Source organism: Dasypus novemcinctus, chromosome 8 (genome assembly GCF_030445035.2).
Source record: "Dasypus novemcinctus isolate mDasNov1 chromosome 8, mDasNov1.1.hap2, whole genome shotgun sequence".
Lineage (NCBI taxonomy): Eukaryota > Metazoa > Chordata > Mammalia > Cingulata > Dasypodidae > Dasypus > Dasypus novemcinctus.
The window spans coordinates 97161461-97183986 of NC_080680.1; the positions used below are offsets into that span (position 1 = coordinate 97161461).

General features: G+C 45.9%; 1 protein-coding gene across 2 annotated transcripts in view; it reads right to left on the reverse strand.

Moving 5' to 3' along the window:
* The window catches only part of MORN5 (MORN repeat containing 5), a 36695-nt gene that overhangs the window by 13792 nt on the left and 377 nt on the right, over positions 1 to 22526 (reverse strand). For both annotated transcript variants that reach the window (XM_012523450.4, XM_023587518.2), the window contains exons 2-4: positions 17658 to 17805; positions 16349 to 16460; positions 10547 to 10678 (exon numbers count right to left, since the gene is read on the reverse strand). In XM_012523450.4, coding sequence (XP_012378904.2) covers positions 10547 to 10678; positions 16349 to 16460; positions 17658 to 17805 — 392 coding nt within the window. The remainder of the gene's footprint in view (positions 1 to 10546; positions 10679 to 16348; positions 16461 to 17657; positions 17806 to 22526) is intronic.

The window sequence follows — 22526 nt, forward strand, 5'->3', positions numbered from 1 at the left end:
AGGGGTGTGCGAGTTGTGCAGGCATTTTATTTGGCAGTTACAAGTGTGATATTATCCCTGCACAAAGCTTTCATTATGGTGCTGCTAACAATACCACAGATAAGGCAGGGATGCCCCTGCATGCCAGCTTCCAGGTGATTACAACATTTGGGTAAATTGCTTTTTGTCTCGCTGGAGAGATGATGGTGGGAGGGAAGCTGTGCAGGAGATTCGCTCGGCCATTTTGCAGGAACTACAGGGAAGCACGGGGGAAAGGCAGGCTGGGTTTGTGGAAGTGGCCCAGGATGGCAGTCAGGGAAACACGGGTTCAACCCGTCGGACTGTGTGGGCTCAGGCATGTGCTTTGCCCTTTCTGGGTCTCAGGATTCTCAGGTAGTGACTTCAAAATGAAAGGAGTCTCGGTTTGTCAGTGTATTGAAAGACTTGTTCACTGGCCAATTTTTGAGTAGTAAAGTGGGCAGAAAACATCTTGGGAAAAAGAATCACTGCTGTAATCTTGTACCCATTGGGTGTGTACCTTTTGTATCTCTCAGCTTCTGGGAACACCTTTCTTTCACTAATAAATTCCTATTTCTCATTCAGAACCAACTCAAATGTCCCCTCTAGCTTTGGAGCCTGCTAGACCTGGGTACAAACTCCAGCTTTGCCATTTATTTATCTGTATGACTTTGGGCAAGGTATTTCACCTTGCTGAGCCTCAGTTTCATCACCTGGCAAGTGGGAATACTAAAGGTAACCATTTCACACGGTTACAGTAAGGAATAGATGAAATAATATATGTGAAATGTTTAGACCAATGCCTAGAATATAGTAAGCATTCAGTAAATACTAGTATTTATTATTATCCTGCCTTTTCACCTAAAATAGTGCATGGATACTTTGTATATCAATGGATTCATTTCTTTATTGCTATCTTTAATTGCTGCGTTATACTCCATTGTACGAATATACTGTATGTTAACCAGTCCCCTGATGTTGGCCATTTGAGATATTTCCAGTTTTCAATTATTGAAACATTGCCAGAGAAACTCTAGAAGACCAAACTGTTCTAAAGTTGCTCTAGTCTAGATGTTCACTAGACAGTTTAGATTAACCCTTCCTTTTTTCCAAGTCTTATTTTTTTATTTATTTCTCTCCCTCCCTGCCCCCCAACTCCCTCCCATTGTCTGCTGTCTGTGTCCATTCGCTATGTGTTCTGTGTCTGCTTGCATTCTTGTCAGCAGCACGGGGAATCTGTGTCTCTTTTTGTTGCATCATCTTGCTGTGTCAGCTCTGTGTGTGTGTGGCACCACTACTGGGCAGGCTGTGCTTTTTTTTTCCACATGGGGCAGCTCTCCATGTGGGGCATACTCCTTGCACGTGGGGCTCCCCTATGCGGGGGACACCTCTGCATGGCACAGCACTCCTTGTGCACATCAGCACTGTGTGTGGATCAGCACATCACATGGGTCAGGAGGCCCTGGGTTTGAACCCTGGACCTCCCATGTGGTAGGCAGATGCTCTATCCATTGAGCCAAATCTGCATCCCATGATTAACCCTTTTCTAAAACTGGGTAGAGCGGATGAACACCAGTGTCTGGGAGCTCTGGTCTATGCCTCTTTGACAGATGATCTTGGACCTGGCCAGGCAAAGTGCAAAGAAGAAAAGCTCAGGAGCCAGACAAGACTGAGTATGAACCAGCTCCTGCCATTTATTGCCTGGGACAATTTGGGGACGTTCTTTAACCTTGCTGAGCCTCAGTTCCCTCATTTGTCAAACAGGGATCACATGAGCACTTCACTCCCCCTTAGGACAGTATCTGGTGCATGGCTCAATAAATGTGAGCCCTCACCATCAGCACCACCACCACCACCACCACCATCATCCTGGTCCTCATTCTGCTGAAGCCAGCCTCTACCTCCCAAAGACCCTGAATCACACAAGTGAGGGCACTCTTTGGATGCCAATTCACACCCCTCCTTCCCATTGTCCATTTAACTGAGTAAACATTTAAATTAGACTTGTGATCTTGATTTCAAATTCTGTCTGGAACCCACAGGTTCAAACTACGAAGGGGCCCTCTCTGGAAATAATCACTGGTATGTGATATTTTTAAGAAGCCAAAGCCATTGTTTCTGATTGAAGGAAAGTTGGTGCTATTTTGAAGAACGGCACGATTAAGCGGTGGCGTTATCTCTTTAACCATTGGGAATTATACGCCATTTGAAAGATTTTTGAGCTCTAGGACATTTGCCAGATGTGCTTGATTCGACATTTCAGACAACAAAGGGGATAATGTTGGCGGGAATCTTGACGGCATTTCTGATGATCAGGATATTCTTCGAGGATGGTACTGAGACCTTTTGGGGAAGAATTTCAGCTTTTACATAAACTAATTTGGGATGCTCACTCTCTGTCTCCCACAAAGCAAATTTAGTTCATTGTTAGTTGTATATGTTAAAATGGTTACGAGGGTTTTTACTTTGAATATTAATAATGTGCCTTTCATCTGAGACACTTGCATGGGGTATCATTAATTGGGGGGAGGGAGTAAGGATTAGTAGTACAGTTATTTTGCAAATGACTCCTACTAGTAACGTTGAGGCAAGCAACAGCTACATAAAAGAGATACACGTACAAACTGCTAACATGGCTCTGGCTTATCCTTTCTGAGAGGAATGAAAGGGACATGTAGAGGGGGAAGGGCTAGAGTTAATGCCCCCAATTTTCTACGATATTTAAGGTAATTATCCCATATATCTTCAAATACTTCCTTATTGGCCCATAATGTCTTTTGCAAGAAAGAGCATCTCAATTTGGGACTGGTGTTTTTTTTGTCTTAAGACTACAAAACGGGGAAGCAGACTTGGCCCAATGGATAGGGCATCCGCCTACCACATGGGAGGTCCAAGGTTCAAACCCCGGGCCTCCTTGACCCATGTGGAGCTGGCCCATGCGCAGTGCTGATACGTGCAAGGAGTGCCATGCCACGCAGGGGTGTCCCTGGCATAGGGGAGCCCCACGCACAAGGAGTGCTCCCCGTAAGGAGAACCGCCCAGTGCAAAAGAAAGTGCAGCCTGCCCAGGGATGGCGCAGCACACACGGAGAGCTGGCACAACAAGATGATGCAACAAAAAGAAACACAGATTCCTGGTGCCACTGATAATGATAGAAGCAGTTACAGAAGAATACACAGTGAATGGACACAGAGAGCAGACAACTGGAGGGGGGGGGAATAAACAAATAAATAAATTTTAAAAAATTTATTATTAAAAAAAAAAACTACAAAACAGATCTTTTATTCATTAAGTAACATTACTGAGCTCCCCTTGGTTGCCAGGAATCATGTTTGGTGCAGGAACAAATATGAATTGTCCTGGCCCTGTCTAGGAGGGGAGATAGTATAGTAAAGACTCAACTAGAGCTGCTATGAAGAATGAAGAGAATGGGTTTTGGACAGATTTGGGTTTAAATCTGGATCCATCACCAGTTGTGTGATCTCAGACAAGTTATTAACCTGTCCAAGACCAGGTGTCCACTTTGCAAATGGTGGCTCCTGAAAATTACCCACTTGGAGTGATAGGAAAGAACAGATGTCATAAGCAGATAAGGCGCCTGGTACAGGGCTGGCAAGGATCCTTCTGAGTGATCATTCGTTTCCCTGAGCTGCGATGTACAGGCAAAGCCTCACATCGTTCTTCAGATTTATAGGCGAAGACTCCTTGGCCTTTTGCCATGTGCTAAGCTTTGAGAGAGGAAGACGACTGAGCTAGATGGAGGAAAAAGGGAAGAGTAATCTGGGCTGAGGGAATAGGTGAGGCAAGATTAGGAGATTAGAAAGTACTAGATGTGTTTGTCAATGATGATGGCTAGCCTGGTTGGGCTGGAATGTGGGGTGCTAGAGATGGGAGGATGGAACGTGGGGGCTTCCCAGTTAGGCTGGGTCTCTGAATGCCATCAAAAGCCCAGAGACCCCCAAATTTCAGCGGATTACTTATCGGAAGCAAAAGCACTGAGGAGGCAGAAAGACGCAGGGTATCCAGTCCTATCTGTCTCCCCAGCATCTTTTCTCTCGAGCACCTAGAGAAATGCATGTCAAGGCACCAAATACATTTTCTTTGATGCCATTATAATGACCTACTCATTTCTCTTCCCTCCAGTCTGAGTCAAAACTCACCAAAATGGAAACAGCCGCAACTACCAATGACTGAACATGTTCCTTGTGCCAGCTGCTATGTTACCAAAGTTGTACACATCATCTCCCTTTCCTAAACACAACTTCTCCAGATAGGGACTACTATAATGTCCATTTTACAGAGGAGGAAACTGAAGAGGGGGAAGTAACTTATTCATGGTCACATAGCTGACCAGTGATGGATCCAGGACTAGAGGCCATCCAGCGAGCTGAATCCAGACTATGGGCTTTTAACCACCACACCTCTCAGCTCTCAAGCCTTTTGCAGAGCACGGGGCCCTAACTTAGCCTCTGTTTTATCTTGTGTCTGCTGTATTGACTGGAATATTGCCTATAATGAGTTGCTATCATTTAGGGGTTTATGATCCCAACAAAGACAGTGGCAGGGTATAATGGAAAGACCACTGGACTTGTAGTAAGATAGGAGTGAGTTTGAGTTTCAGCTTCTCCATCACTAGTCCTGGAGTTCTCTGGCAAGTCATTTGTCACTCCAAGACCTAGTTTCCTAATCTAAGTCCACTAAATGCATGGAAAGTTCACATGGATACAAGGCTTACAGGTTCAAAGGCCTTAGCAGGTACCAGAAATGACTGTTGCCATTGGGGGTCAGACAGCAGCAATTGGTGGGGGTCTGGGCAGTGCATGACCCCTCTAGGCTGCCAAACCAAACATTTTCAAGCTCTAGGCCAGTCAAACAAACACCCTTGCAGACCAGATGTGGCATGAGAGCCACTGGTTTGAGACCTCTGATGGGTGTTAAGGTGCTCTGAAAATTTGAGGTGCATAGAAGTATAATTATTGTTTTTATTATTTGAAATAATAACGTCTATTATGAGCCAAGTATTGAATTTTTGTATAAATATTATTAACAAAACTATGAGGAACTTTCAGGCAGGGGCTCTGCCTGCTTGCCTGCATTTCTTTCAGAAAGATATCATAAGCTTCACCTTGTAAGGACCTGTGCAAGGTATTGGGGACAAATGATGAATCAGACAGTCATGCAGTTCCTGCCCCCAAAAGCTCCCAGTCTAATGCAGAGGCAAGTATATACTGGATGCTTCCCCTGACATGGGCTAAGTGCTGTTGGGGAGGAACATGGTGGCACAGTAGAGGGCACCTGAGCCAGACAGAGCAGTGGAAGGAGTGTGAGAGAGATGGAAAGTCAGGGTGGGCTGCCTGGAACTGTGGTCTTCCAACCGCTGAGTCCCTACTCATGAGAAGGTTGTGAAATCAAGTTAGTGCACAGCAACACGCATCCAAAAAGGAATAAACTGAATAATAGAATAGAAAATATGTACATCGCATTAGAAAAAATACACACATACACATGTGTGTGTATCTGCCTGTGTGTCTGTGTGTCTGTATGTTTGTACTGGGTCATGATGTAAAACACTGCTTACTGAAGACCTTGGTCTAAAGGTTCGAAAGCCTCGGTTTAAGAGAATGCATTGACTGCCCTCATCCCCAGAGCCTGGCACATTGCAGGGTGCTCAAAGAATTCTTGATGAGTGGATGGATGAATTTAAATTCTGTCAGCCTTCTGTAAGGCAGACCCCATGATCCCAAATTAAGGAATTCTCTGAAACCCAGCTCTAGCAGACCCAGATTTGTCAAGCTTATTTGCAGTTTAGCAATTCAGAGGTTTCTGGTCAGGCCTAAAACAAGCTTCTCCGAAGGCTGGGGAAAATAAGCTTGCAGGAGACAGGCAAGGAATCCAGGCAGTTCAGAGAGCAGGGAGGTGAACCAAGGGCAATTTTCCCCAGCCCATGACCTCCTACAAAATGAGAGCCCCTGGCTCTGACCCACCCACCTGGGCCCACCCATCCAGGAGCTCCATGCCTTCAGGAAGCACTGTTCATGTGGGCAGATTGGAATGCAGGGGAGAAAGGGCACTGGGGATAGCAGAAGCTGGACAGAAGCCCAAACCAGTCCCTCCCAGGGGGAGGTGAGTCAGGGGTAATGACTAGGTAGCCACAATCAGAGACTCCCTTTCAGTGGTTTTCAGGACATTCAGGACTTCATCTGTCCTATAATATCAGAACCAAAATACCTTTGGCTATGTTTCTCTTCCATCATAGGCTTTTAGGTTGCAAGGACCCTAGAAATTATCTAGCCCCAAACTCTCTTTTTACAGGTGAAGAGAAAGGAGTCCAGAGAGGGAAGGTACTGGCCTAGGGTCAACCAGCAGGCAGTCTGAGAGCTGGGGCTGGGGTTCAGAACCCAGGTCTCCTAGTCCCACCATCCTGGGGTTTGTGGTGCTTCAGATGCCCCTCTTCCACCATTTTTCCAGGAGGCTCTCCTGTCTAATCTTACCCTCTCTGGCACTTTCCTATATGCAACCAGAGGAATCTTTCTAAAGGACAAATTAGTTACTACCCCACCTGCTTAAAACTTTCCCTTGCCTTATGAAAAGAGTCCCATTATCTTCCCCTACTGCCCTCATCCTGTCCACCTGCTGGGCTTCCTCTCTTGCTCTTCTCTCCCTCCTGCTTCCAAATTACTCATAGCCCCTTAAATGTGCATAGTTTTCTCCCCTCCAACCCTTTGCACATGTAATTTCCTTTCTAAATTCTTCTCAACCCCACTACATTATATGCTCTTACTTAGGTTTCAGATTAGACCTTGCTTTTTTCAGGAGACATTCCCTGAGTCTCTGATTCCCAGGGTTAGGTATTCCTACCAGGTTCTCGAAGCAACTCTGTGTTGTGATGATCCCTTTTACTATCTGTTTCTTCTCCTCCTTGATAGAAGATTCTGTGATACTGCTAGATGTCACTGCTAGAAGATTCTTGTGACACAGAGCCAGACCCATATCAAGTACTCAATAAATATATGTGGACCAAACAATCTGCAGTGTCTGTCCTTCTCCAGATTTCTTACAAATGGCCTTACCTTCCCATGATACATTTTTAAATTGATCATCAAGCATGGCTTCTTCCCACAGGATTCTGGGAACCACAATGTCTGGTTCTCCAAGCTTACCATGCTTTCTCATACTTCTTCTTTGTCCATGCTCTTCTTTCTGCCTGGAATGCCCTTCCCTACCATTCTTGTTCATGGAATCCTTCCTTATTCTTTAAGACCCACTACTTCTGTGACCTTTTCCTGACTGAGCCCCTCCGTCCCAGCAAGGTGCTCAGTTTCTACTCCTCAGTGCCCCCTCATCCTCCAGGGCTCCCCTCCACCATCTATCTATCTACACACATTTGTTTATATTATCTAATTCTTTTCTTTCCTATTTTCTCCCTTACTTTTTTTTAAAGATTTATTTATTTATTTATCGCCCCCCCCCCCATTCTCTGCTCTCTGTGTCTATTTACTGCATCTTCTTTGTCTGCTTCTGTTGTTGTGAGCAGCACGGGAATCTGTGTTTCTTTTTGTTGTGTCATCTTGTTGTGTCAGCTCTCCGTGTGTGCAGCGCCATTCCTGGGCAGACTGCACTTTCTTTCACGCTGGGTGGCTCTCCTTACAGGGCGCACTCCTTGCGCGTGGGGCTCCCCTACGTGGGGGACACCCCGGCGTGGCAAGGCACTCCTTGTGCACATCAGCACTGCGCATGGGCCAGCTCCACACGGGTCAAGGAGGCCCGGGGTTTGAACCGCAGACCTCCCATGTGGTAGACGGACACCCTAACCACTGGGCCAAGTCCGCTGCCTCCCTTATTATTTTAAAGAAGGAGTAATGGCAGTGGTTTGCAGCTTATAGAATATTCAGGTAGGATTATTATGGAATAATGTCACTCAAAGATGAATATAATGTCTATTGGGACTTCATCTCTCCCCTTTCTGGGGAGAAGTGAGAGTATCTTTGTATTAATATGAAGGAAAGTTGCAGCTTATTAGACAAAAGCATAAGTTTGTTATCTTTATTGTATGGAATTTTTAATACATGTAGAAGAGTAGGTATGGGTGCTAAAGGAGTGGACAGTGCCAGTGATAAAGCTACTGACTCTCAGCTCCAAACCTACCTTCCTGTACTCTGTATCGTGTTGCTGGGACTGAGACTATGTGAACTGCATTTCTCCTCTGCTGGTTGGCTCATAGAGAGGTGCTATAAGGCACAGGGAAGGAGGGGGACACACTCCTTTCCATTTTTCTTGTTGTTCATTTCACTGTACTCTCAGCAATGGCATTTCACTTCCAGCTGCCAGTTTTTTCCACGCTCTTCAGCTTCATTGGGCCTTTTTTTCAGAGGCTCCTCTGGGCAGTGTCTTGTCCTCAGAGGTCTGGGATGCAGCTCCTTTGGGTCCCTCCATAGACCTTCAAGGCTCTAATAACCCAAACTCTGATTTTCGTTCTTCCGTTTTGAAGGTGGTAGCTACTTCCTATAGTTAGTGTTACTGCAGTCTCCTCTTTTTGCTTTTTGAGTTCTCTAATACCCATTTAACCAATTTCCTAGTATTAAATCTTCTCTGCTAAAATACCTAATATGGTTTCTGTTTTTTTGACTAGACATTGGCTAATATAAGCAGAGACAAGACAGGGTCCCTGTTCTCATCGATCTTAGCACCTAGTGGAATAGACAGATATTAATTGAATAAATACACAAATGAGTGATTACAGTTGAAATTAGTGCTATGAAGGGAGAGTCCAAGGCATATTAGCACATTAAAGGCTCTGTAAAGCCCTAAAGTAAATACATCTGTTTAGCATTGCTTAACTCCATATCTCCTGGCTTATTTGACCAAAAAACTCATGGTAAACCTCTTAACATCCAGCAGAATTAGTGTTCGGCACAGTAGAATACTGTGTTAAAGGAAAAGAGGAAGACATCAGAGAGATCTAAGCCAGGGCAACTGGAATGTGAGTATTTGCCATGTTCCTCCAGCCGTGCCCAGTGGGTTGGGGGCATCTCAGCTCCAGGATATCAGTCACAAGTTCAGCTGACCAATTCCCTTTACTGTGATTCTAGCCAGCCCTACAAGGCAACTGTCTGATCATTAATGACTTGCCAAGTACACTTTCCTATAGGGAGAGAATGTGCTCATCAGCCAGGACAGGCATTCTGGTCTGCCTGGCAGTTTCTTTCTCATTACAGAGCAGAGTTTTAAAATTTGGGTCTTTAAAGGGACTATCAACAACCTCTTAAGATAATATGCAAAATTGTGTATGGGCATTTTTCTTAGAGAGGGTCCATAGAGTTCCCAACTGTGACTCCAGAAAGGAGAAAGATTAGGAATCAGTGGGCTAAAGAAAAATGTTCATGTTCTTATTTATACAGTGGTCTCTGGTCAGTTTGGTCACTGTAAATCAGTCCTTCTCAGTCTAATCAGCATTGGGTTCACTCACCAAACAGGTTCTGGGTCCTCCAAGGTATTCTTCTTTGTACATGCTGTTTCTTCTGGCTGGGAAACTCTCTCCCCAAGTCTTGTGATCAACTCCCATGTATTTTTTAGGTCTCAACTTGGATGTCATTTCCTCTTTGAAACCATCCCCAACTTTCCAATTCTCGGTTAGGTATCCCTCTTTTGTGTTCCCACAGCATCATTTTCATCTCTCTGGGGCCTCTAGTGTCACCTTCCACCTGGGCAATGCCTGTTCCGTGATGGTACTTATTCCATGGTGTGATCAGCTGTTTACAGTACTTGTCTGCTACCTTCAGAATATAAGCACCATGAGGAAAGAAGTTCTGGCTTTGCCCTTCCTTTTTTTTTTTTTTTTTTAAAGATTTATTTATTTATTTTAACTACCCCCCCCCCCTGGTTGTCTGTTCTTGGTGTCTATTTGCTGCGTCTTGTTTCTTTGTCCGCTTCTGTTGTCGTCAGCGGCACGGGAAGTGCGGGCGGTGCCATTCCTGGGCAGGCTGCACTTTCTTTTCACGCTGGGCGGCTCTCCTTACGGGGCGCACTCCTTGTGCGTGGGGCTCCCCCACACGGGGGACACCCTTGCGTGGCACGGCACTCCTTGCGCGCATCAGCACTGCGCATGGCCAGCTCCACATGGGTCAAGGAGGCCCAGGGTTTGAACTGCGGACCTCCCATATGGTAGACGGACGCCCTAACCACTGGGCCAAAGCCCGTTTCCCTGCCCTTCCTTATCCCCAGCACCAAGTATGATATCTGGCACACAGCAGGTGTTCATTAAATAATTTTTGAAGGAATGCAAGCAAAAATATATATTTTAATTAATGTTCTCTGTGCTATACTTATGTGCTGTCATAGACCACTAATGCCCTTGGCCTCACTGTGATTAAGTTCAGACTCGCCAACTATGAGAAGTCCAAGTAGTAAAACATTCAGGTTATCAATTTTTATCTTTCATCAGCAAAAGTGTCTTTCTCACTTTTAAGCTGTGCATACACAGCCCAAGCCTATGTGTACACAAAGAGAAAGTAAAACATGCATGTGCTGCAGGGTGTCGGAACAGACATACCTGCATTTCTTAGGAAGCGATTCCTGTAGTCCTTGATTATCCTCGTGACCGGATCATAGAACCCGTCTCCACAATCATAACAGCCATCAGGGATTTTTCTAGGTGGGTCCATATTGGTGAGTTGAGAGATACCTTGATAGGGTATAATGGACAATTAATTCATCCTGAAGGCCAAATCTAAACCCAATCCCCCAACAAAGCCTACTTTTAGGTGGCTGATCATATGATCATATGAATCTTTGACCTCACTGTTGGAACAAACTCCCTGTTTAGGGCATCAAACAAAAGCAGCAGGAGCCTTCTGAAAATAGCCCTGTGAGCAGGGTCATGGGAACTAAGAGACCTACCCCGCCCCCCCCCCCATCTTCCTTTGACCCTATCCTCCATTTCTAGGAATACCATGTAAAGTGCACGAGTTCTGGAGTCAAAGAGACCCTGAGGGTGAGTCAGAATTGGCCAGGTGGACAGGAGGGCAGGTCCAGGAGAGGAATGGTTTTCAAGGCATAGATAAAGGCCAGAGGCATGAACCTTCTTGTCTCACTCAGGACACCTTGTGGATCCCAGCACATATGAGAGAGAGCAGTAGGAAAGAAACCGGACAGGTGGGCAAGGGCACGGTAATGGAGAACCTTGAACGTCACCCAAATTATAGTAGCAGTTGCCATTTATTGAGTGCTTATTTTGTGCCAAGCATTGGGTTTGCCTCCCACTACTGCATTTCTTTCTTTTTTTGCAAAATTTTAAAACAAGTTTTATATTACAGAAGCATTATATTGAAAATATGGAGATTCCCATATACCCCAACCTCCCCTCACATTTCCACTACTAATAACTGCGGCGGCTTGCTCGGTCGGTAGAGGTGGGGTCTGGCTGCGGACGAGGGGTTGGTCCAGCTCTGGACGAGGGGTCGGTCCCACTTGGGACGAGGGGTCGGTCCCACTTGGGACGAGGGGTCGGTCCGGCAGCAGACGAGGGATCGGTCTCACAAGGGGTTGCGCGGTTCAGCTGACGGGGTCGCCCGGCAAAGCCGGCGACGAAGGGGTCGCCCGGAGAAGCAGGCGACGAACTGGGGACAAGGGAGGCCAGGCCCTTGTCGGGGGCTCTCAGGACTGGAGGGCGCACGGCAGAAGAACTACCACGGAGACAAGGTAAACACGCAAGTCCACTTTACTGAGGGAGAGGCAACAGTTTTATAGGGGCTGGGGAAGGCTGATTGGTTGAAGCCACGCCCTGTTCTGATTGGTTGCCGGCGAAAGGTCAGTGGGCGGTACTGGACGGGGGAGGGGTGGTGGTTAGGGATTGGCTGTCGCTGTTGCTGGGGGAAGGGGCAGGGTTTAGGGATTGGTGGCTGCTGTTGCTGGGGTGGAGGGCAGACTTGAGTTTCCCGCCCACGCCTGGCTGTTGCTGCTGTGGGGGGGGGGGAGGGAAAAGGGCAGACTGGATTTTTCCGCCCACGCCTGGCTGTTGCTGCTGTCGGGGGAGGGGAAAAGGGCAGACTGGAATTTTCCGCCCTGCGCCTGCGCAGGGAGAAGGAAGAAGAAGGGTGCCACCCCACAAGGCATCGGGTGGCGCCATCTGGGAGGAGGGGCGGCCGCGGAAGCATGGCTGCCGAGAAGGGGCGACCCGAGGGCACTCTGCGCCCATGCCGAGCTTCCTTCAGGGGTGGCGGTGGGCCCGACCAACCACCCTTTTATGGGGGCAGTGGAATTAGGCCTACCGCGGCCGCTCCCCTCGCCAGGCCAGCAAACCACACTTCAGCCCGAGGGTGACCGCAAATAACATCTTTCATTAGCATGATACATTTGTTACAATTGATGAACAAATATTGAGGCATGCTACTAACCATGGTCTATAGTTTACTTTATGGTTTACACTTTGCACCATACAGTTTTATAAATTTTGGCAAAAGGTATCCGTCATTGCAATATCATGCAAAACAATTCCAAAGTCTCAAAAATGCCCTATGTTCCACCTATTCCTCCCTTCCCCTCCCCTCAGAACATCTAGTGACTACTATCTTTATATCAGTGTTACCAGTTTTTCCATCTTCGACTGCATTCAATCCTCCAGAAACCCTGTGTCCCCATTTTATAGATAATAAAACTAAGGCTCAGAGAGGTGAAGTGACTTGCTCAGGGTCATTCAGCTGGGAAGCAGCAGAGCCAGAATTCCAGCCTAGCAGCCCCGCCCAGCTTAACCTCTATGTTAAGCTGCCAACATCGGAGGAGGAGAGGGCCTTGCTGTGGCCCCAGGATCGCGTGCGTTTAAATCCCCAGGAGCAAAAGAGAAGTCAGTGCACCTTTTAGGTCATGCCACCTTGTGTGCTGTGTATCTTGGAATGCGGTGGCCTGAATAGGGGGTAGAAGGTTGGGATAAATAGTCTAATGTTCCTTCTAATTTATCGTTTTTGTAATTTCCGGTTACATAAGGAGTAAGCACTGGATGCCAACTGAGCAAGCAGCATGTTCCCAGCTCAGTGTCCTGCACACGGCAGGTGCTCTTATGTTGGCTAATGATGATAAGTAGTGATCTAGCTGGCTGACAATTACGGAGCGCTTGCTTGTGCCAAGCGCTTACAGACATCCTCTCACTGAAGCCTCATGCCGACGCCCACTCACAGAGGTTCAGAGTGATGGGCACTCTCAGCCATCACCCTGCCTTCCAGGCAGGACAGAGCTGTGTTAACAGCTGTGTTGGGAGACGGAAGAGGCGCCTGTTGGAGAGGTCTGTAAAATGCTGAGGGCCTTGGGAAGGAAGTGGCTACTCAGGACCAAACTGCCCTTCTGGAGGCCAGTAGCGGAGAAGGGGAAGGGCCAGGAAGGTCACTGACTGCCTCAAGCTAGCTGAGGCCCAGCTTTGGCAAAACCAGTTGCCCTGTGAGAGCTGAGGGTCTGAGGCCCTAGTATCTGCTCTTGGGTATCACCTGGGGTAAAGAACCCATGCCAAAGTCCAGGCTCCAGCATCACTACTCTGGAGGAGTGATTTACGAAGTTGAGAAAGTTGCACCTAGACTGGGAGCTTTTCAAAAGCAGAGCCACTATCCTCTCATCTCTGGAATCCCTGGGGCCTACCCATCATCTGACACAGAGCAGATGCTCAGGAAATGTCTGTCAATGTGACTGTCTTAACTCCCCTCAGCGCACCCCACCCCCACCCCCACTGACGTCAACGTCAGTAACCCTGTTGGACAAGAACTCCTCAGTGAGCCCCCCACTATGTGCCATCTGATGCTCTAGACATGAGGGATGCGGTGGTGAGGTGGCTTCTGCCCTCACGGAGCTCACCGTCTGCTTGGGGGAGACAGCAAACACTCATGATCAGTGACTGGAGTAGCATTGGGGTGCTCTGTGATATGCCACCGGGAGATCTCACCTGGGGTGGGAATGAGGGGAAGGCACCCCAGAAATAGGGGCATTAAGCAGACAGCTGAAGAATGAGGAGTTATTTGGGTAAACTGAGAAGGCCAGAGCATTCCAGGCAGAGGGAATGGCAGGAAAGAGCACAGTCACTCAGAGGAACAGAGAGAAGGCAAGCTTGGCAAGAGAGGAGAGAGAATGTCAGAGAAGGGCTGGTCACAGGGGATGAGGCTGGGGATATCAGTGGGAACCAAAGAATGTAAGTCATTTTAAGAAGCTGGAGCCTTATTTTGAGGGCAGTGAGGAGGCCCTGAAGGGTTGGGCAGGAGGTGGCTATCAGATTAGTACTTTTATTTTTCAAAAAGATTTATTTCTCTCTCTCCCCCTCCCGGCACCCCCCCCCCCCCCCGGCCCCATTGTCTGTTCTCTGTTTCCATTTGCTGCATGTTCTTTGTCCGCTTCTGTTGTCAGTGGCACTGGGAATCTGTGTTTCTTTTTGTTACATCATCTTGTTGTGTCAGCTCTCCATGTGTGCAGCACCATTCCTGGGCAGGCTGCACTTTCTTTCACGCTGGGCAGCTCTCCTTACGGGGCGCACTCCTTGCGCATGGGGCTCCCCTATGCGGGGACACCCCTGCATGGCAGGGCACTCCTTGCGCGCATCAGTACTGCACGTGGGCCAGCTCCACACGGGTCAAGGAGGCCCGGGGTTTAAACCGCAGACCTCCCATGTGATAGACAGACGCCCTATCCACTGGGCCACGTCCGCTTCCCAGATTAGTATTTTTAAAAGAGAACAATGAATAGAATTGGGAATGGACTGGAAAGGGTCAAGTGTGATCTCAGGAGATGAGGTAATCTAGGGGGAGATGGTGGAGGCCTGGAATAGGACCATGGCAGAGAGGATGAAGAGAACACTTCCCGGGCACATGGAGGTACACAATAGATAATTGATGAGTGTACAAATAAATGAATATATTTACAAATGTATTTGGACCAGGTGGTTGATTGCACATGGGGGCAAGAGGAAGGCAGGATAGGAGGATAAGGTTTATCTAGGTGGATGCGAGCGACATTTGACAAGGTAGCTATCACTGAGGGAGAAGTGTGTGGGTGGTGAAGATAATTCAGTGCAAACAAGTTGAGGGACAACCAGAGGCTGGCTGCAAGAATCTGAGGCCCAGGGATTCTGATTTCAGCTGGAAGTTGATGGTAATTGAAGCCTGAGAAATGTGACAACTTGTTTGGGAGAGGGCTGAAGCTGGAGAGCCCAAACTCCAGCTTAACAATTGGGTGGCAGAGGAGGGGGAGCTCGCAAAGGATACCAGGGATAGGAAGAAAGTGGGAGAGTAGAGTGTCAGTGGAGCAAGGGGAGAGAAGAAGACCCCCCTGGTTAACTAACTCCTTCAAGGTCACAAAGTTAGGAAGTATTGCAGCTGGGGTGTGAACTCAGGCCTGTCTGACTCTTGTGCCTGGGTGCTTTCTGGAGGTTTCTGCCCTAATGGAGGCCAACTTGCCTGGGATCATCTAGCTATTGAGAGGGAATGCCAGAACTTAAACCCAGACTTTCTGGCTCCATGCTCTGTAGCTATAACATATTATCCCTCTAACTCAATTTGAGATTTTATTTATTTATTTTTTTTACAGTTTACAAAGTCACTTTCCCACCTGTCATTTTGGGTATAATGGTTTCTGCTGTGCCAAGAACTACGCTCTTTCTGAGATTCCAATAAACTCGCGTAAATCTCAGAAACACAGATGAGTGTCTTAGGCTGTCCACTCTCTGCAACCAGACTCCAGGCCCAAACATAACCCTCCGTGATGGAAGATGGCTTTTGTAGGGAGATAGCATGAGACAGGGCCTCAGAAAGGATGAGTTGGGCTGGAGTGTGAGCTCTGTACTGGGAAACATGCTCGGACTGCACGTTTCTCCTCTACGATATGGGCCTAAGGTCAACTGGCAGGGTCACTGGAGGCTTGACACCTACTCCATCTAGCACCTGACATGCAGAGCCCAGGACCCTTCAGGGCTGGTCCTTCTCCTCTGTCTTTTTTTTTTTTGATATTCATACAATGTTAGGGTTATAGTTGGCACTGCAAATACTAGCTGACAGGTACTGTATACTTAGGCTGTGTGCAAGACACTGTTCAAAGGGCTTTAAAGGAAGTACCTTATTTACAACGACCTTGTGAGGTAGAGGGTACTATTGTCCCTGTTTTGTAGGTGAGGAAACTGAGGCCCAGGGAGGTGAGTTCCTTGCCCACAGTCCCCCAGCTTGAAAGTGGAGCTGAGGTTTGATTACTGGCCTTTCTGGCTCTAGAACTTGGCTCTTCTGAGTTCTGCTGCCCCAGCTCGCTTCCTCTTCTCTTTTGGGTCATTTGATTACAACTGTCTATGGTTTCCCTCTCAGTTGTGGTTGTGAGGGAAAGGGAAGAGCCTGGGTACCTGCGGGCTTCAAGCCAAAGCAGATCTCAGTGTAAAACCTCCGGTCATAGCTGTCGCAGTAATGCCAGTTCTCCCCGTCGTACTGCAGCCCGTCGGCAAAGGTGTATGTACCCTGGAAGACAGGGAGCACACACGTGTCTGAGGAAGCTGGAGCCTTTTCTCTAAGAAAGAAGGATGTCAGGGGAAGAGGTGGCTTTCTTATTGTGGCACAAAAGATGTGGTAAATACTGTAATTATTATGGTTGTGACAATTAGAGGGAACTGCATGGTACCCAAAATATGATAACTTACTGTGTGACCTTGGGCAGGCAACCTACCCTCTCTGGGACTTGGTTTCCTTATTTGTAAAATGAGGGTGATGATGATGGCATATTTAATTTGGTTGGTTGAGAGTTTAAGAGATGTATGTGCAAATTATTTAGCACTGTGCCTGGCACATAGTAAGCGTTCAATAAATGCTGAATTATTATTAATCTTTCATTATTATCCTAGCTGGAAAGGCCAGAGCCATCCTTTGTCTAAACCCACTACATTCTGCTTTCACTGCCCTAGTCTGAAAGGAAGTCTCAGGATGGAGAACTTGCACTGGCCTGGGTATCAGGAAATGGGTGGAAATTCCAGCAATACTATTAATCCACTGTGTGACCTTGGGTAAGTCACATCCCCTTCCTGGGGCTTAGATTCTTCAAGCTATAAAAAAGGAGTATTTTTAAACCAGTTTTTAGGTCATGAGTCATCCTTCATACACCCCTTAGTGAAACTGCTGAAAGCTACAGATATTTCTCTAGAAAAAAGACAAGGTCACAGATACACAGAAACCTTTGTATACAAACCAAGAGCTTTCACTGACCCCAGATTTCTATTCATGGCCCAGAATCCCAGGTTATAACGATAGCTGTAGTGGTGGGAGGAGCAGCAGTAAGAGCTAATGGTTATCAAATGCAGACCATGAACCAGGTACTGAGCAAAGTGCTCACCTAATTTGCCTCATTTACTCTCACAGCCATCCTGGGAGGTGCTGAGTACTACTGTCCGCAATTTATAGACGAGGAAACCGAGTCTGAGAAAGGTGAAGTCATTGGCTTAAGGTTACACCGTAAGTGGCATAACCAGGATTCAAATTCATCCTGGTCTCTCGAGGGGCATTTCTCGGTTTAGGGGGAGAGGGCTCCAGAGCCCTGGGAGATGAAGAGGGGAGGAGGAAGGGGAGGAATTGGGCACCAGACAGGGAGGACCAGGGAGGTGGTACAGCAGCAGTGCAGGCTCTCCCTGCTCGAGGATTTCTGTTCTGCAGACCCCGACTGATCACCTTTACGACCAATCCCTTGTCCCAAATGGCGTCATATCGGCTCCCGCTGGGGAAGTACAGGGTTCCTTGGCCATGAAACATGCCGTCCTTCATGTCCCCAACATATCTTGTTTCGGTAGGGAGGATGTATTCGGCTTTGCCCTCCATCCTGAAAGGATAATGGGAATCAATGAGCCTTGTGTGGAAGCTGGAGGCTCAGCCCTGGCAGGCACTGGAGAGTGGATATTTTTTTTTTTCATTCAAAAACTCAGCAATGAGAGCGCTGTTTGGGGTGCAGAGTTTGGTCTGCTCATCCCCTCCCTCACCTAGAAGCTGTCCTTGAGTTCATGCTGTCCCCCAGCAGCCCTGGGGGGCTACTGACGGAGAAACAGTAAAGTTTACACCCCCATTTGTAGGCCCAGAGAGGGAGGGCGTCTGCCCAAAGCCACACAGTGAACACTGGGAAGTAGAGACTAGCATCCAGGTTCCTAGCAGCTGGTTCTGTGTCTTCCTGTATCATCCTGGAGACTTTCCCAACCTATCTGTTTTCCTTCCTCTTTTCCAACATATATTTACCAAGCACCTCCTCTGTGCCAGTGCTGTGTTATGGGTGGTCTGCTGGCTACTACAAGGATACAACAATGATTAAGACTGTCCCTCTCCTCAGGGGCTCATAGTCCAGTGGGAGATAGAATTAAGGAATTACATAATATGTGGCAAGTGCCCCAGGGACACCCAGCCCAGACCATTTTCTTCATGTGTGAAATGACTGAGGTGAAAGTCTGAGATTAACCCAATAATGTAAATACTTTTCCTAGTAAAAGGTTTGATAAATAGAGAGAATTCATTCATTCATTTATTCCTTCATTCTTCCCCAGAGTTGGAAATCCCTTCACCTACCTCTGAATTTCTTTTTTTAAAAAATATATTTGCATCTCTTCATTCTTCATGATGGTATATTAGATTACATTATTTTTAATTTTAAAAAATTATCTTTTTTTAAAAAGATACATAAATCACACAAAATGTTATAATAAAAAACATAAAAGGATCCCATATACCCTACTCCCCACACCCCAACTCTTCCCACATTGACAACTTCTTTCATTAGTGTGGTACATTCATTGCATTTGATGAGTACATTTTAGAGCACTGCTACACTGCATGGATTATAGTTTATATTGTAGTTTACACTCTCTCCCAGTCCATTCAGTGGGTTATGGCAGGCCACATAATGTCCTGCAAATGTCCCTGCAATATCATTCAGGACAAGGCCAAGCCTTGAAAATGCCCCTATATCACCCCTCTTTTTCCCTCTCCCTGCCTTCAGCAACTCCTGCGGCCACTGTCTCCATATCAATGATACAATTTCTTCCATTGCTAGTCACAATAATTCTATAGTAGAATACCAGTAAGTCCACTCTAATCCACATTTTATTCCTCCATCCTGAGGATCCTGGGGATGGTGATGCCCACTACACCTCTAAACTCTGAATTTCTTTAACCTTTTGTTTGCACCTCTTTTGGGGCCACTTAGCACCTTTTGCCTTACACTGTAATGGTATATCTCATCTCTCCTATTTGATCTCAAGTTTCCTGAGAGCAAGTGCGTGGTACCCTCGGCTTTCATTTACCAGTGCTATGCAAGCACCTACTGGGTAAGGAAATGAAGTAACAGAAGGGCCAGCAAGCTGAGTGGATGACAGAGGTGCTGCTGTGCCGCAAGCCCCAAGCAGGAGAGTGCCATGGTTAAGGCACAGCCTCTGAGCCCTGCAAACCTGGAGTCTAGGTCTGCTATAGCTCTCTGTGCCTGTGTGACCTTGGGCAAGCTCCTTCACCCCTCTGAGCTGGAGGTTCTCATCTGTAATTCACACACACAGTTTTTGATATCTCATTATTTCAAAGGAAATAATGGATGTGAAACTACAGCAGAGCACCCAGCACATGATAAGAACTCAAAAACTATTTTGGTTTTGCTCTACTGCAAGAGATGGGGAAAGGGAAGTTCTCTTCTTCTTCTCTCCTTTGCTACTTAGCTTGAGATGTTATCTATCATTTCTAAGTGCAGTCTCCATCTTCAAGTTTCAAACTCTTCCCTGAGATCAGATTCTACCACTTTTCTTTCTGAGAACTGGATACCACTGTTCAGATCTCTCACAGATATCTCCAGTTTGCCCAAAACAGAACTGGTCCTTTCCTCCCTCAAAGCAGTGTCTCCTGAGTTCTCTAACTCCATGCCTGGCATCAGAATCCTCCAGGTTCAAAACCTACTATTTGAGATGGACATTGGGCTGAGGCTGAAAGCAATCCCCACCTGGGACCTGGAGTCAAGCAGTTGCCAAATCCTGGCAATGAAACCCCCAAATCTCCCTTACATTTTTCTCTTTTCTCTAGCACCACTGCCTCTGCCTTGGGCCAAGGTCCTGCTGCTCTTACCCGGACAACTGCAAGGGACTGTCAATTGATCTACCCATTTCCAATCCTTTCCCATTCTCTCCCTTCCTGTTTCCCTCCTTCTTTCCTTACCTTCCAGTTTGGTTTCATCAGTAAGGCAAAAAGCCTTTATTTCAAAATCAGAGCAAGTTAAAAATAACAACAAGTCACTTCATAATGAAAACTTTAATCCATTATGAGGATATGATGACCATATCTCAAATATCTATATATATATCACATATATATATGGATCATAGACTGTATATTCTTTTTCACCTGGCTTCTTTCACTCAACCTTATTCTTTTGAGATTTCTCTTGTTGTAGGTATCAATAATTCATTCTTTTTTATTTTTGAGTACAATGCCATCAAATTGATATACCACAATTAGTTTATTCATTAACCTGTTGATAGACATCTAAGTTGTTTCCAGTTTTTGGTTATTACAAATAAACTGCCATGAATACTCATACATGTGACTATATATATATATATATATATATATATATATATATATATATATATTCCATTTCTCTGGGGGTAAACACCTAAGAATGGAATCACTTTTTAATTTTTTAAGAAACTACTAAAGTTTTCCAAGGGTTCTGTACCACTTTACATTCCTGCAAGCAGGAGAGTCTACATGAATTTTTAAGCTAAACATTAAATATCAACATCATACTCTATAAAGAAGCTACTCTATTCATTTAAAGTCTAAAAGGAAAATACTCCCTCCCAACATAAAAAGAAAACAAAACTATTGCATAGCTACTACATACACATCACATCCATATATGCTATATTACTTATTCTTTAATATCCCTGCCAGATATGCATTATCTCCCCCATTTTAGAGATGAGGAAACTAAGGCACAAATGGCTAATTAAACATACAACTAGTAAGTGGCAGACTTGAGCCTAGGCTTGTCTCATGCTGAAGGCTTTTTCCTGTACTATAGTGCCTCTCTCATCACATGCTGAGATTTGAAGGGCTCCAAATTAGACTCTAGGTTAAAAATCAACATTGAATATATGGCCAAATTATTGAAAAACAACTGCTACTTCTTGCCAGTTATGGGGAGTTGGGAAACCCCACTGAGGTCTGGAGTCTCTACCACAGTTATGGGGATATAGAAAAATGCCAAGAAAAACACATTCCTTGGGACCAAGACACAGAATTAGCTGATACAATAAACTAACTGAATGAAAACACAATGAAGATGAAAGGCCAAAGACTATGAGGCTTCTCTCTTTGTCCCTATCTGATTTTCAAACACACACACACACACACACAGCCTGTTGAAAATAAGTGTAGGTTCTCTAATTTTTGTTTCTGAAATACTCAGTTCTCCATGTCTATCTATCAAAACTCTACCTATCTTTGCTACAGCAGGGCCTTGCAGAAAGAAAAAATATGGTTTGGACACATAGCTGGGTTCAAATTCTAGCTCCATTACTTTCTAGTGTGTATCCATAACTGTGAGCAAGCCATTTCTCTTAACATTAGTTTACTTATTTGCAAGATCAGCCTGAATACCTTTCAGAGTTGTGAGAGGGAGTACACACCAAGCCCCTCTGTCAATTACCTGACTGGTTGGGTAATTGACAAACTCTTGAAACTTCTGTTTTCTTATCTCTAAAGTGGAAATGATAGCATCTCCCTTGCAGTGTTTATGGAGGATTAAAGTGGGCATTTCATATGTACTAGTAATCTGTTACCTACCTTTAGTAGGTAGGTAATCTGATTACTGATCTCTTCCCTACCTCCTTCTTCTGAAATCAGCCCTGGAATTTCACAATGATTCCACCAAAATCTTGGCCTTCATCTCTTTTTTGTCGCCCGAGTCCCAACCTGGGAGTCCTTCATAGACCCATCAACCTGCACTTGCTTGGTAAACACTTTACCTTCTTGAGCCTCAGTTTCCCCAGGAATAAAATAGAGATCACACCTTCTTCACCCAGAGTGGTTGGCCAGGAAAGTGGCCACCTCTGTGTTTCCTCTGCTTCTCTCTACCATAACACTTATCACAAGGAATTGCAGTCATTTATTTTATGCCTATTTTCTCCACTCTATTGTTATGAACGTCTTGAGGGCAGGGGTTGGGTCTTTTGAAATCAGAGTACCAAAATCAAGCCCAGGGTCTAGTAATTAATAGAAACTCAATATTTGCTGAATTGAACAGCTTTTACTATTAGTCTACTACAGTGATTTGTATTATATAATTCTAATAATAACCTAGATTGTGAACTCCTTGAGGGAAGCGGTCACACATATTATGTTCGTTGGCCCCAATGTTTTGTTTTTATAGAATTTACCACTGTTTGAAATTATCTTCTCAGTTGTTTATTATTTACTGGCAAGAGACCCTCAACTGGGCTATAAACTTTACAAGAGCAAGGATCTTGACTATTTTTTATATTCTTATCCCCACATCTAAAACTGGCAGGTAGTGTG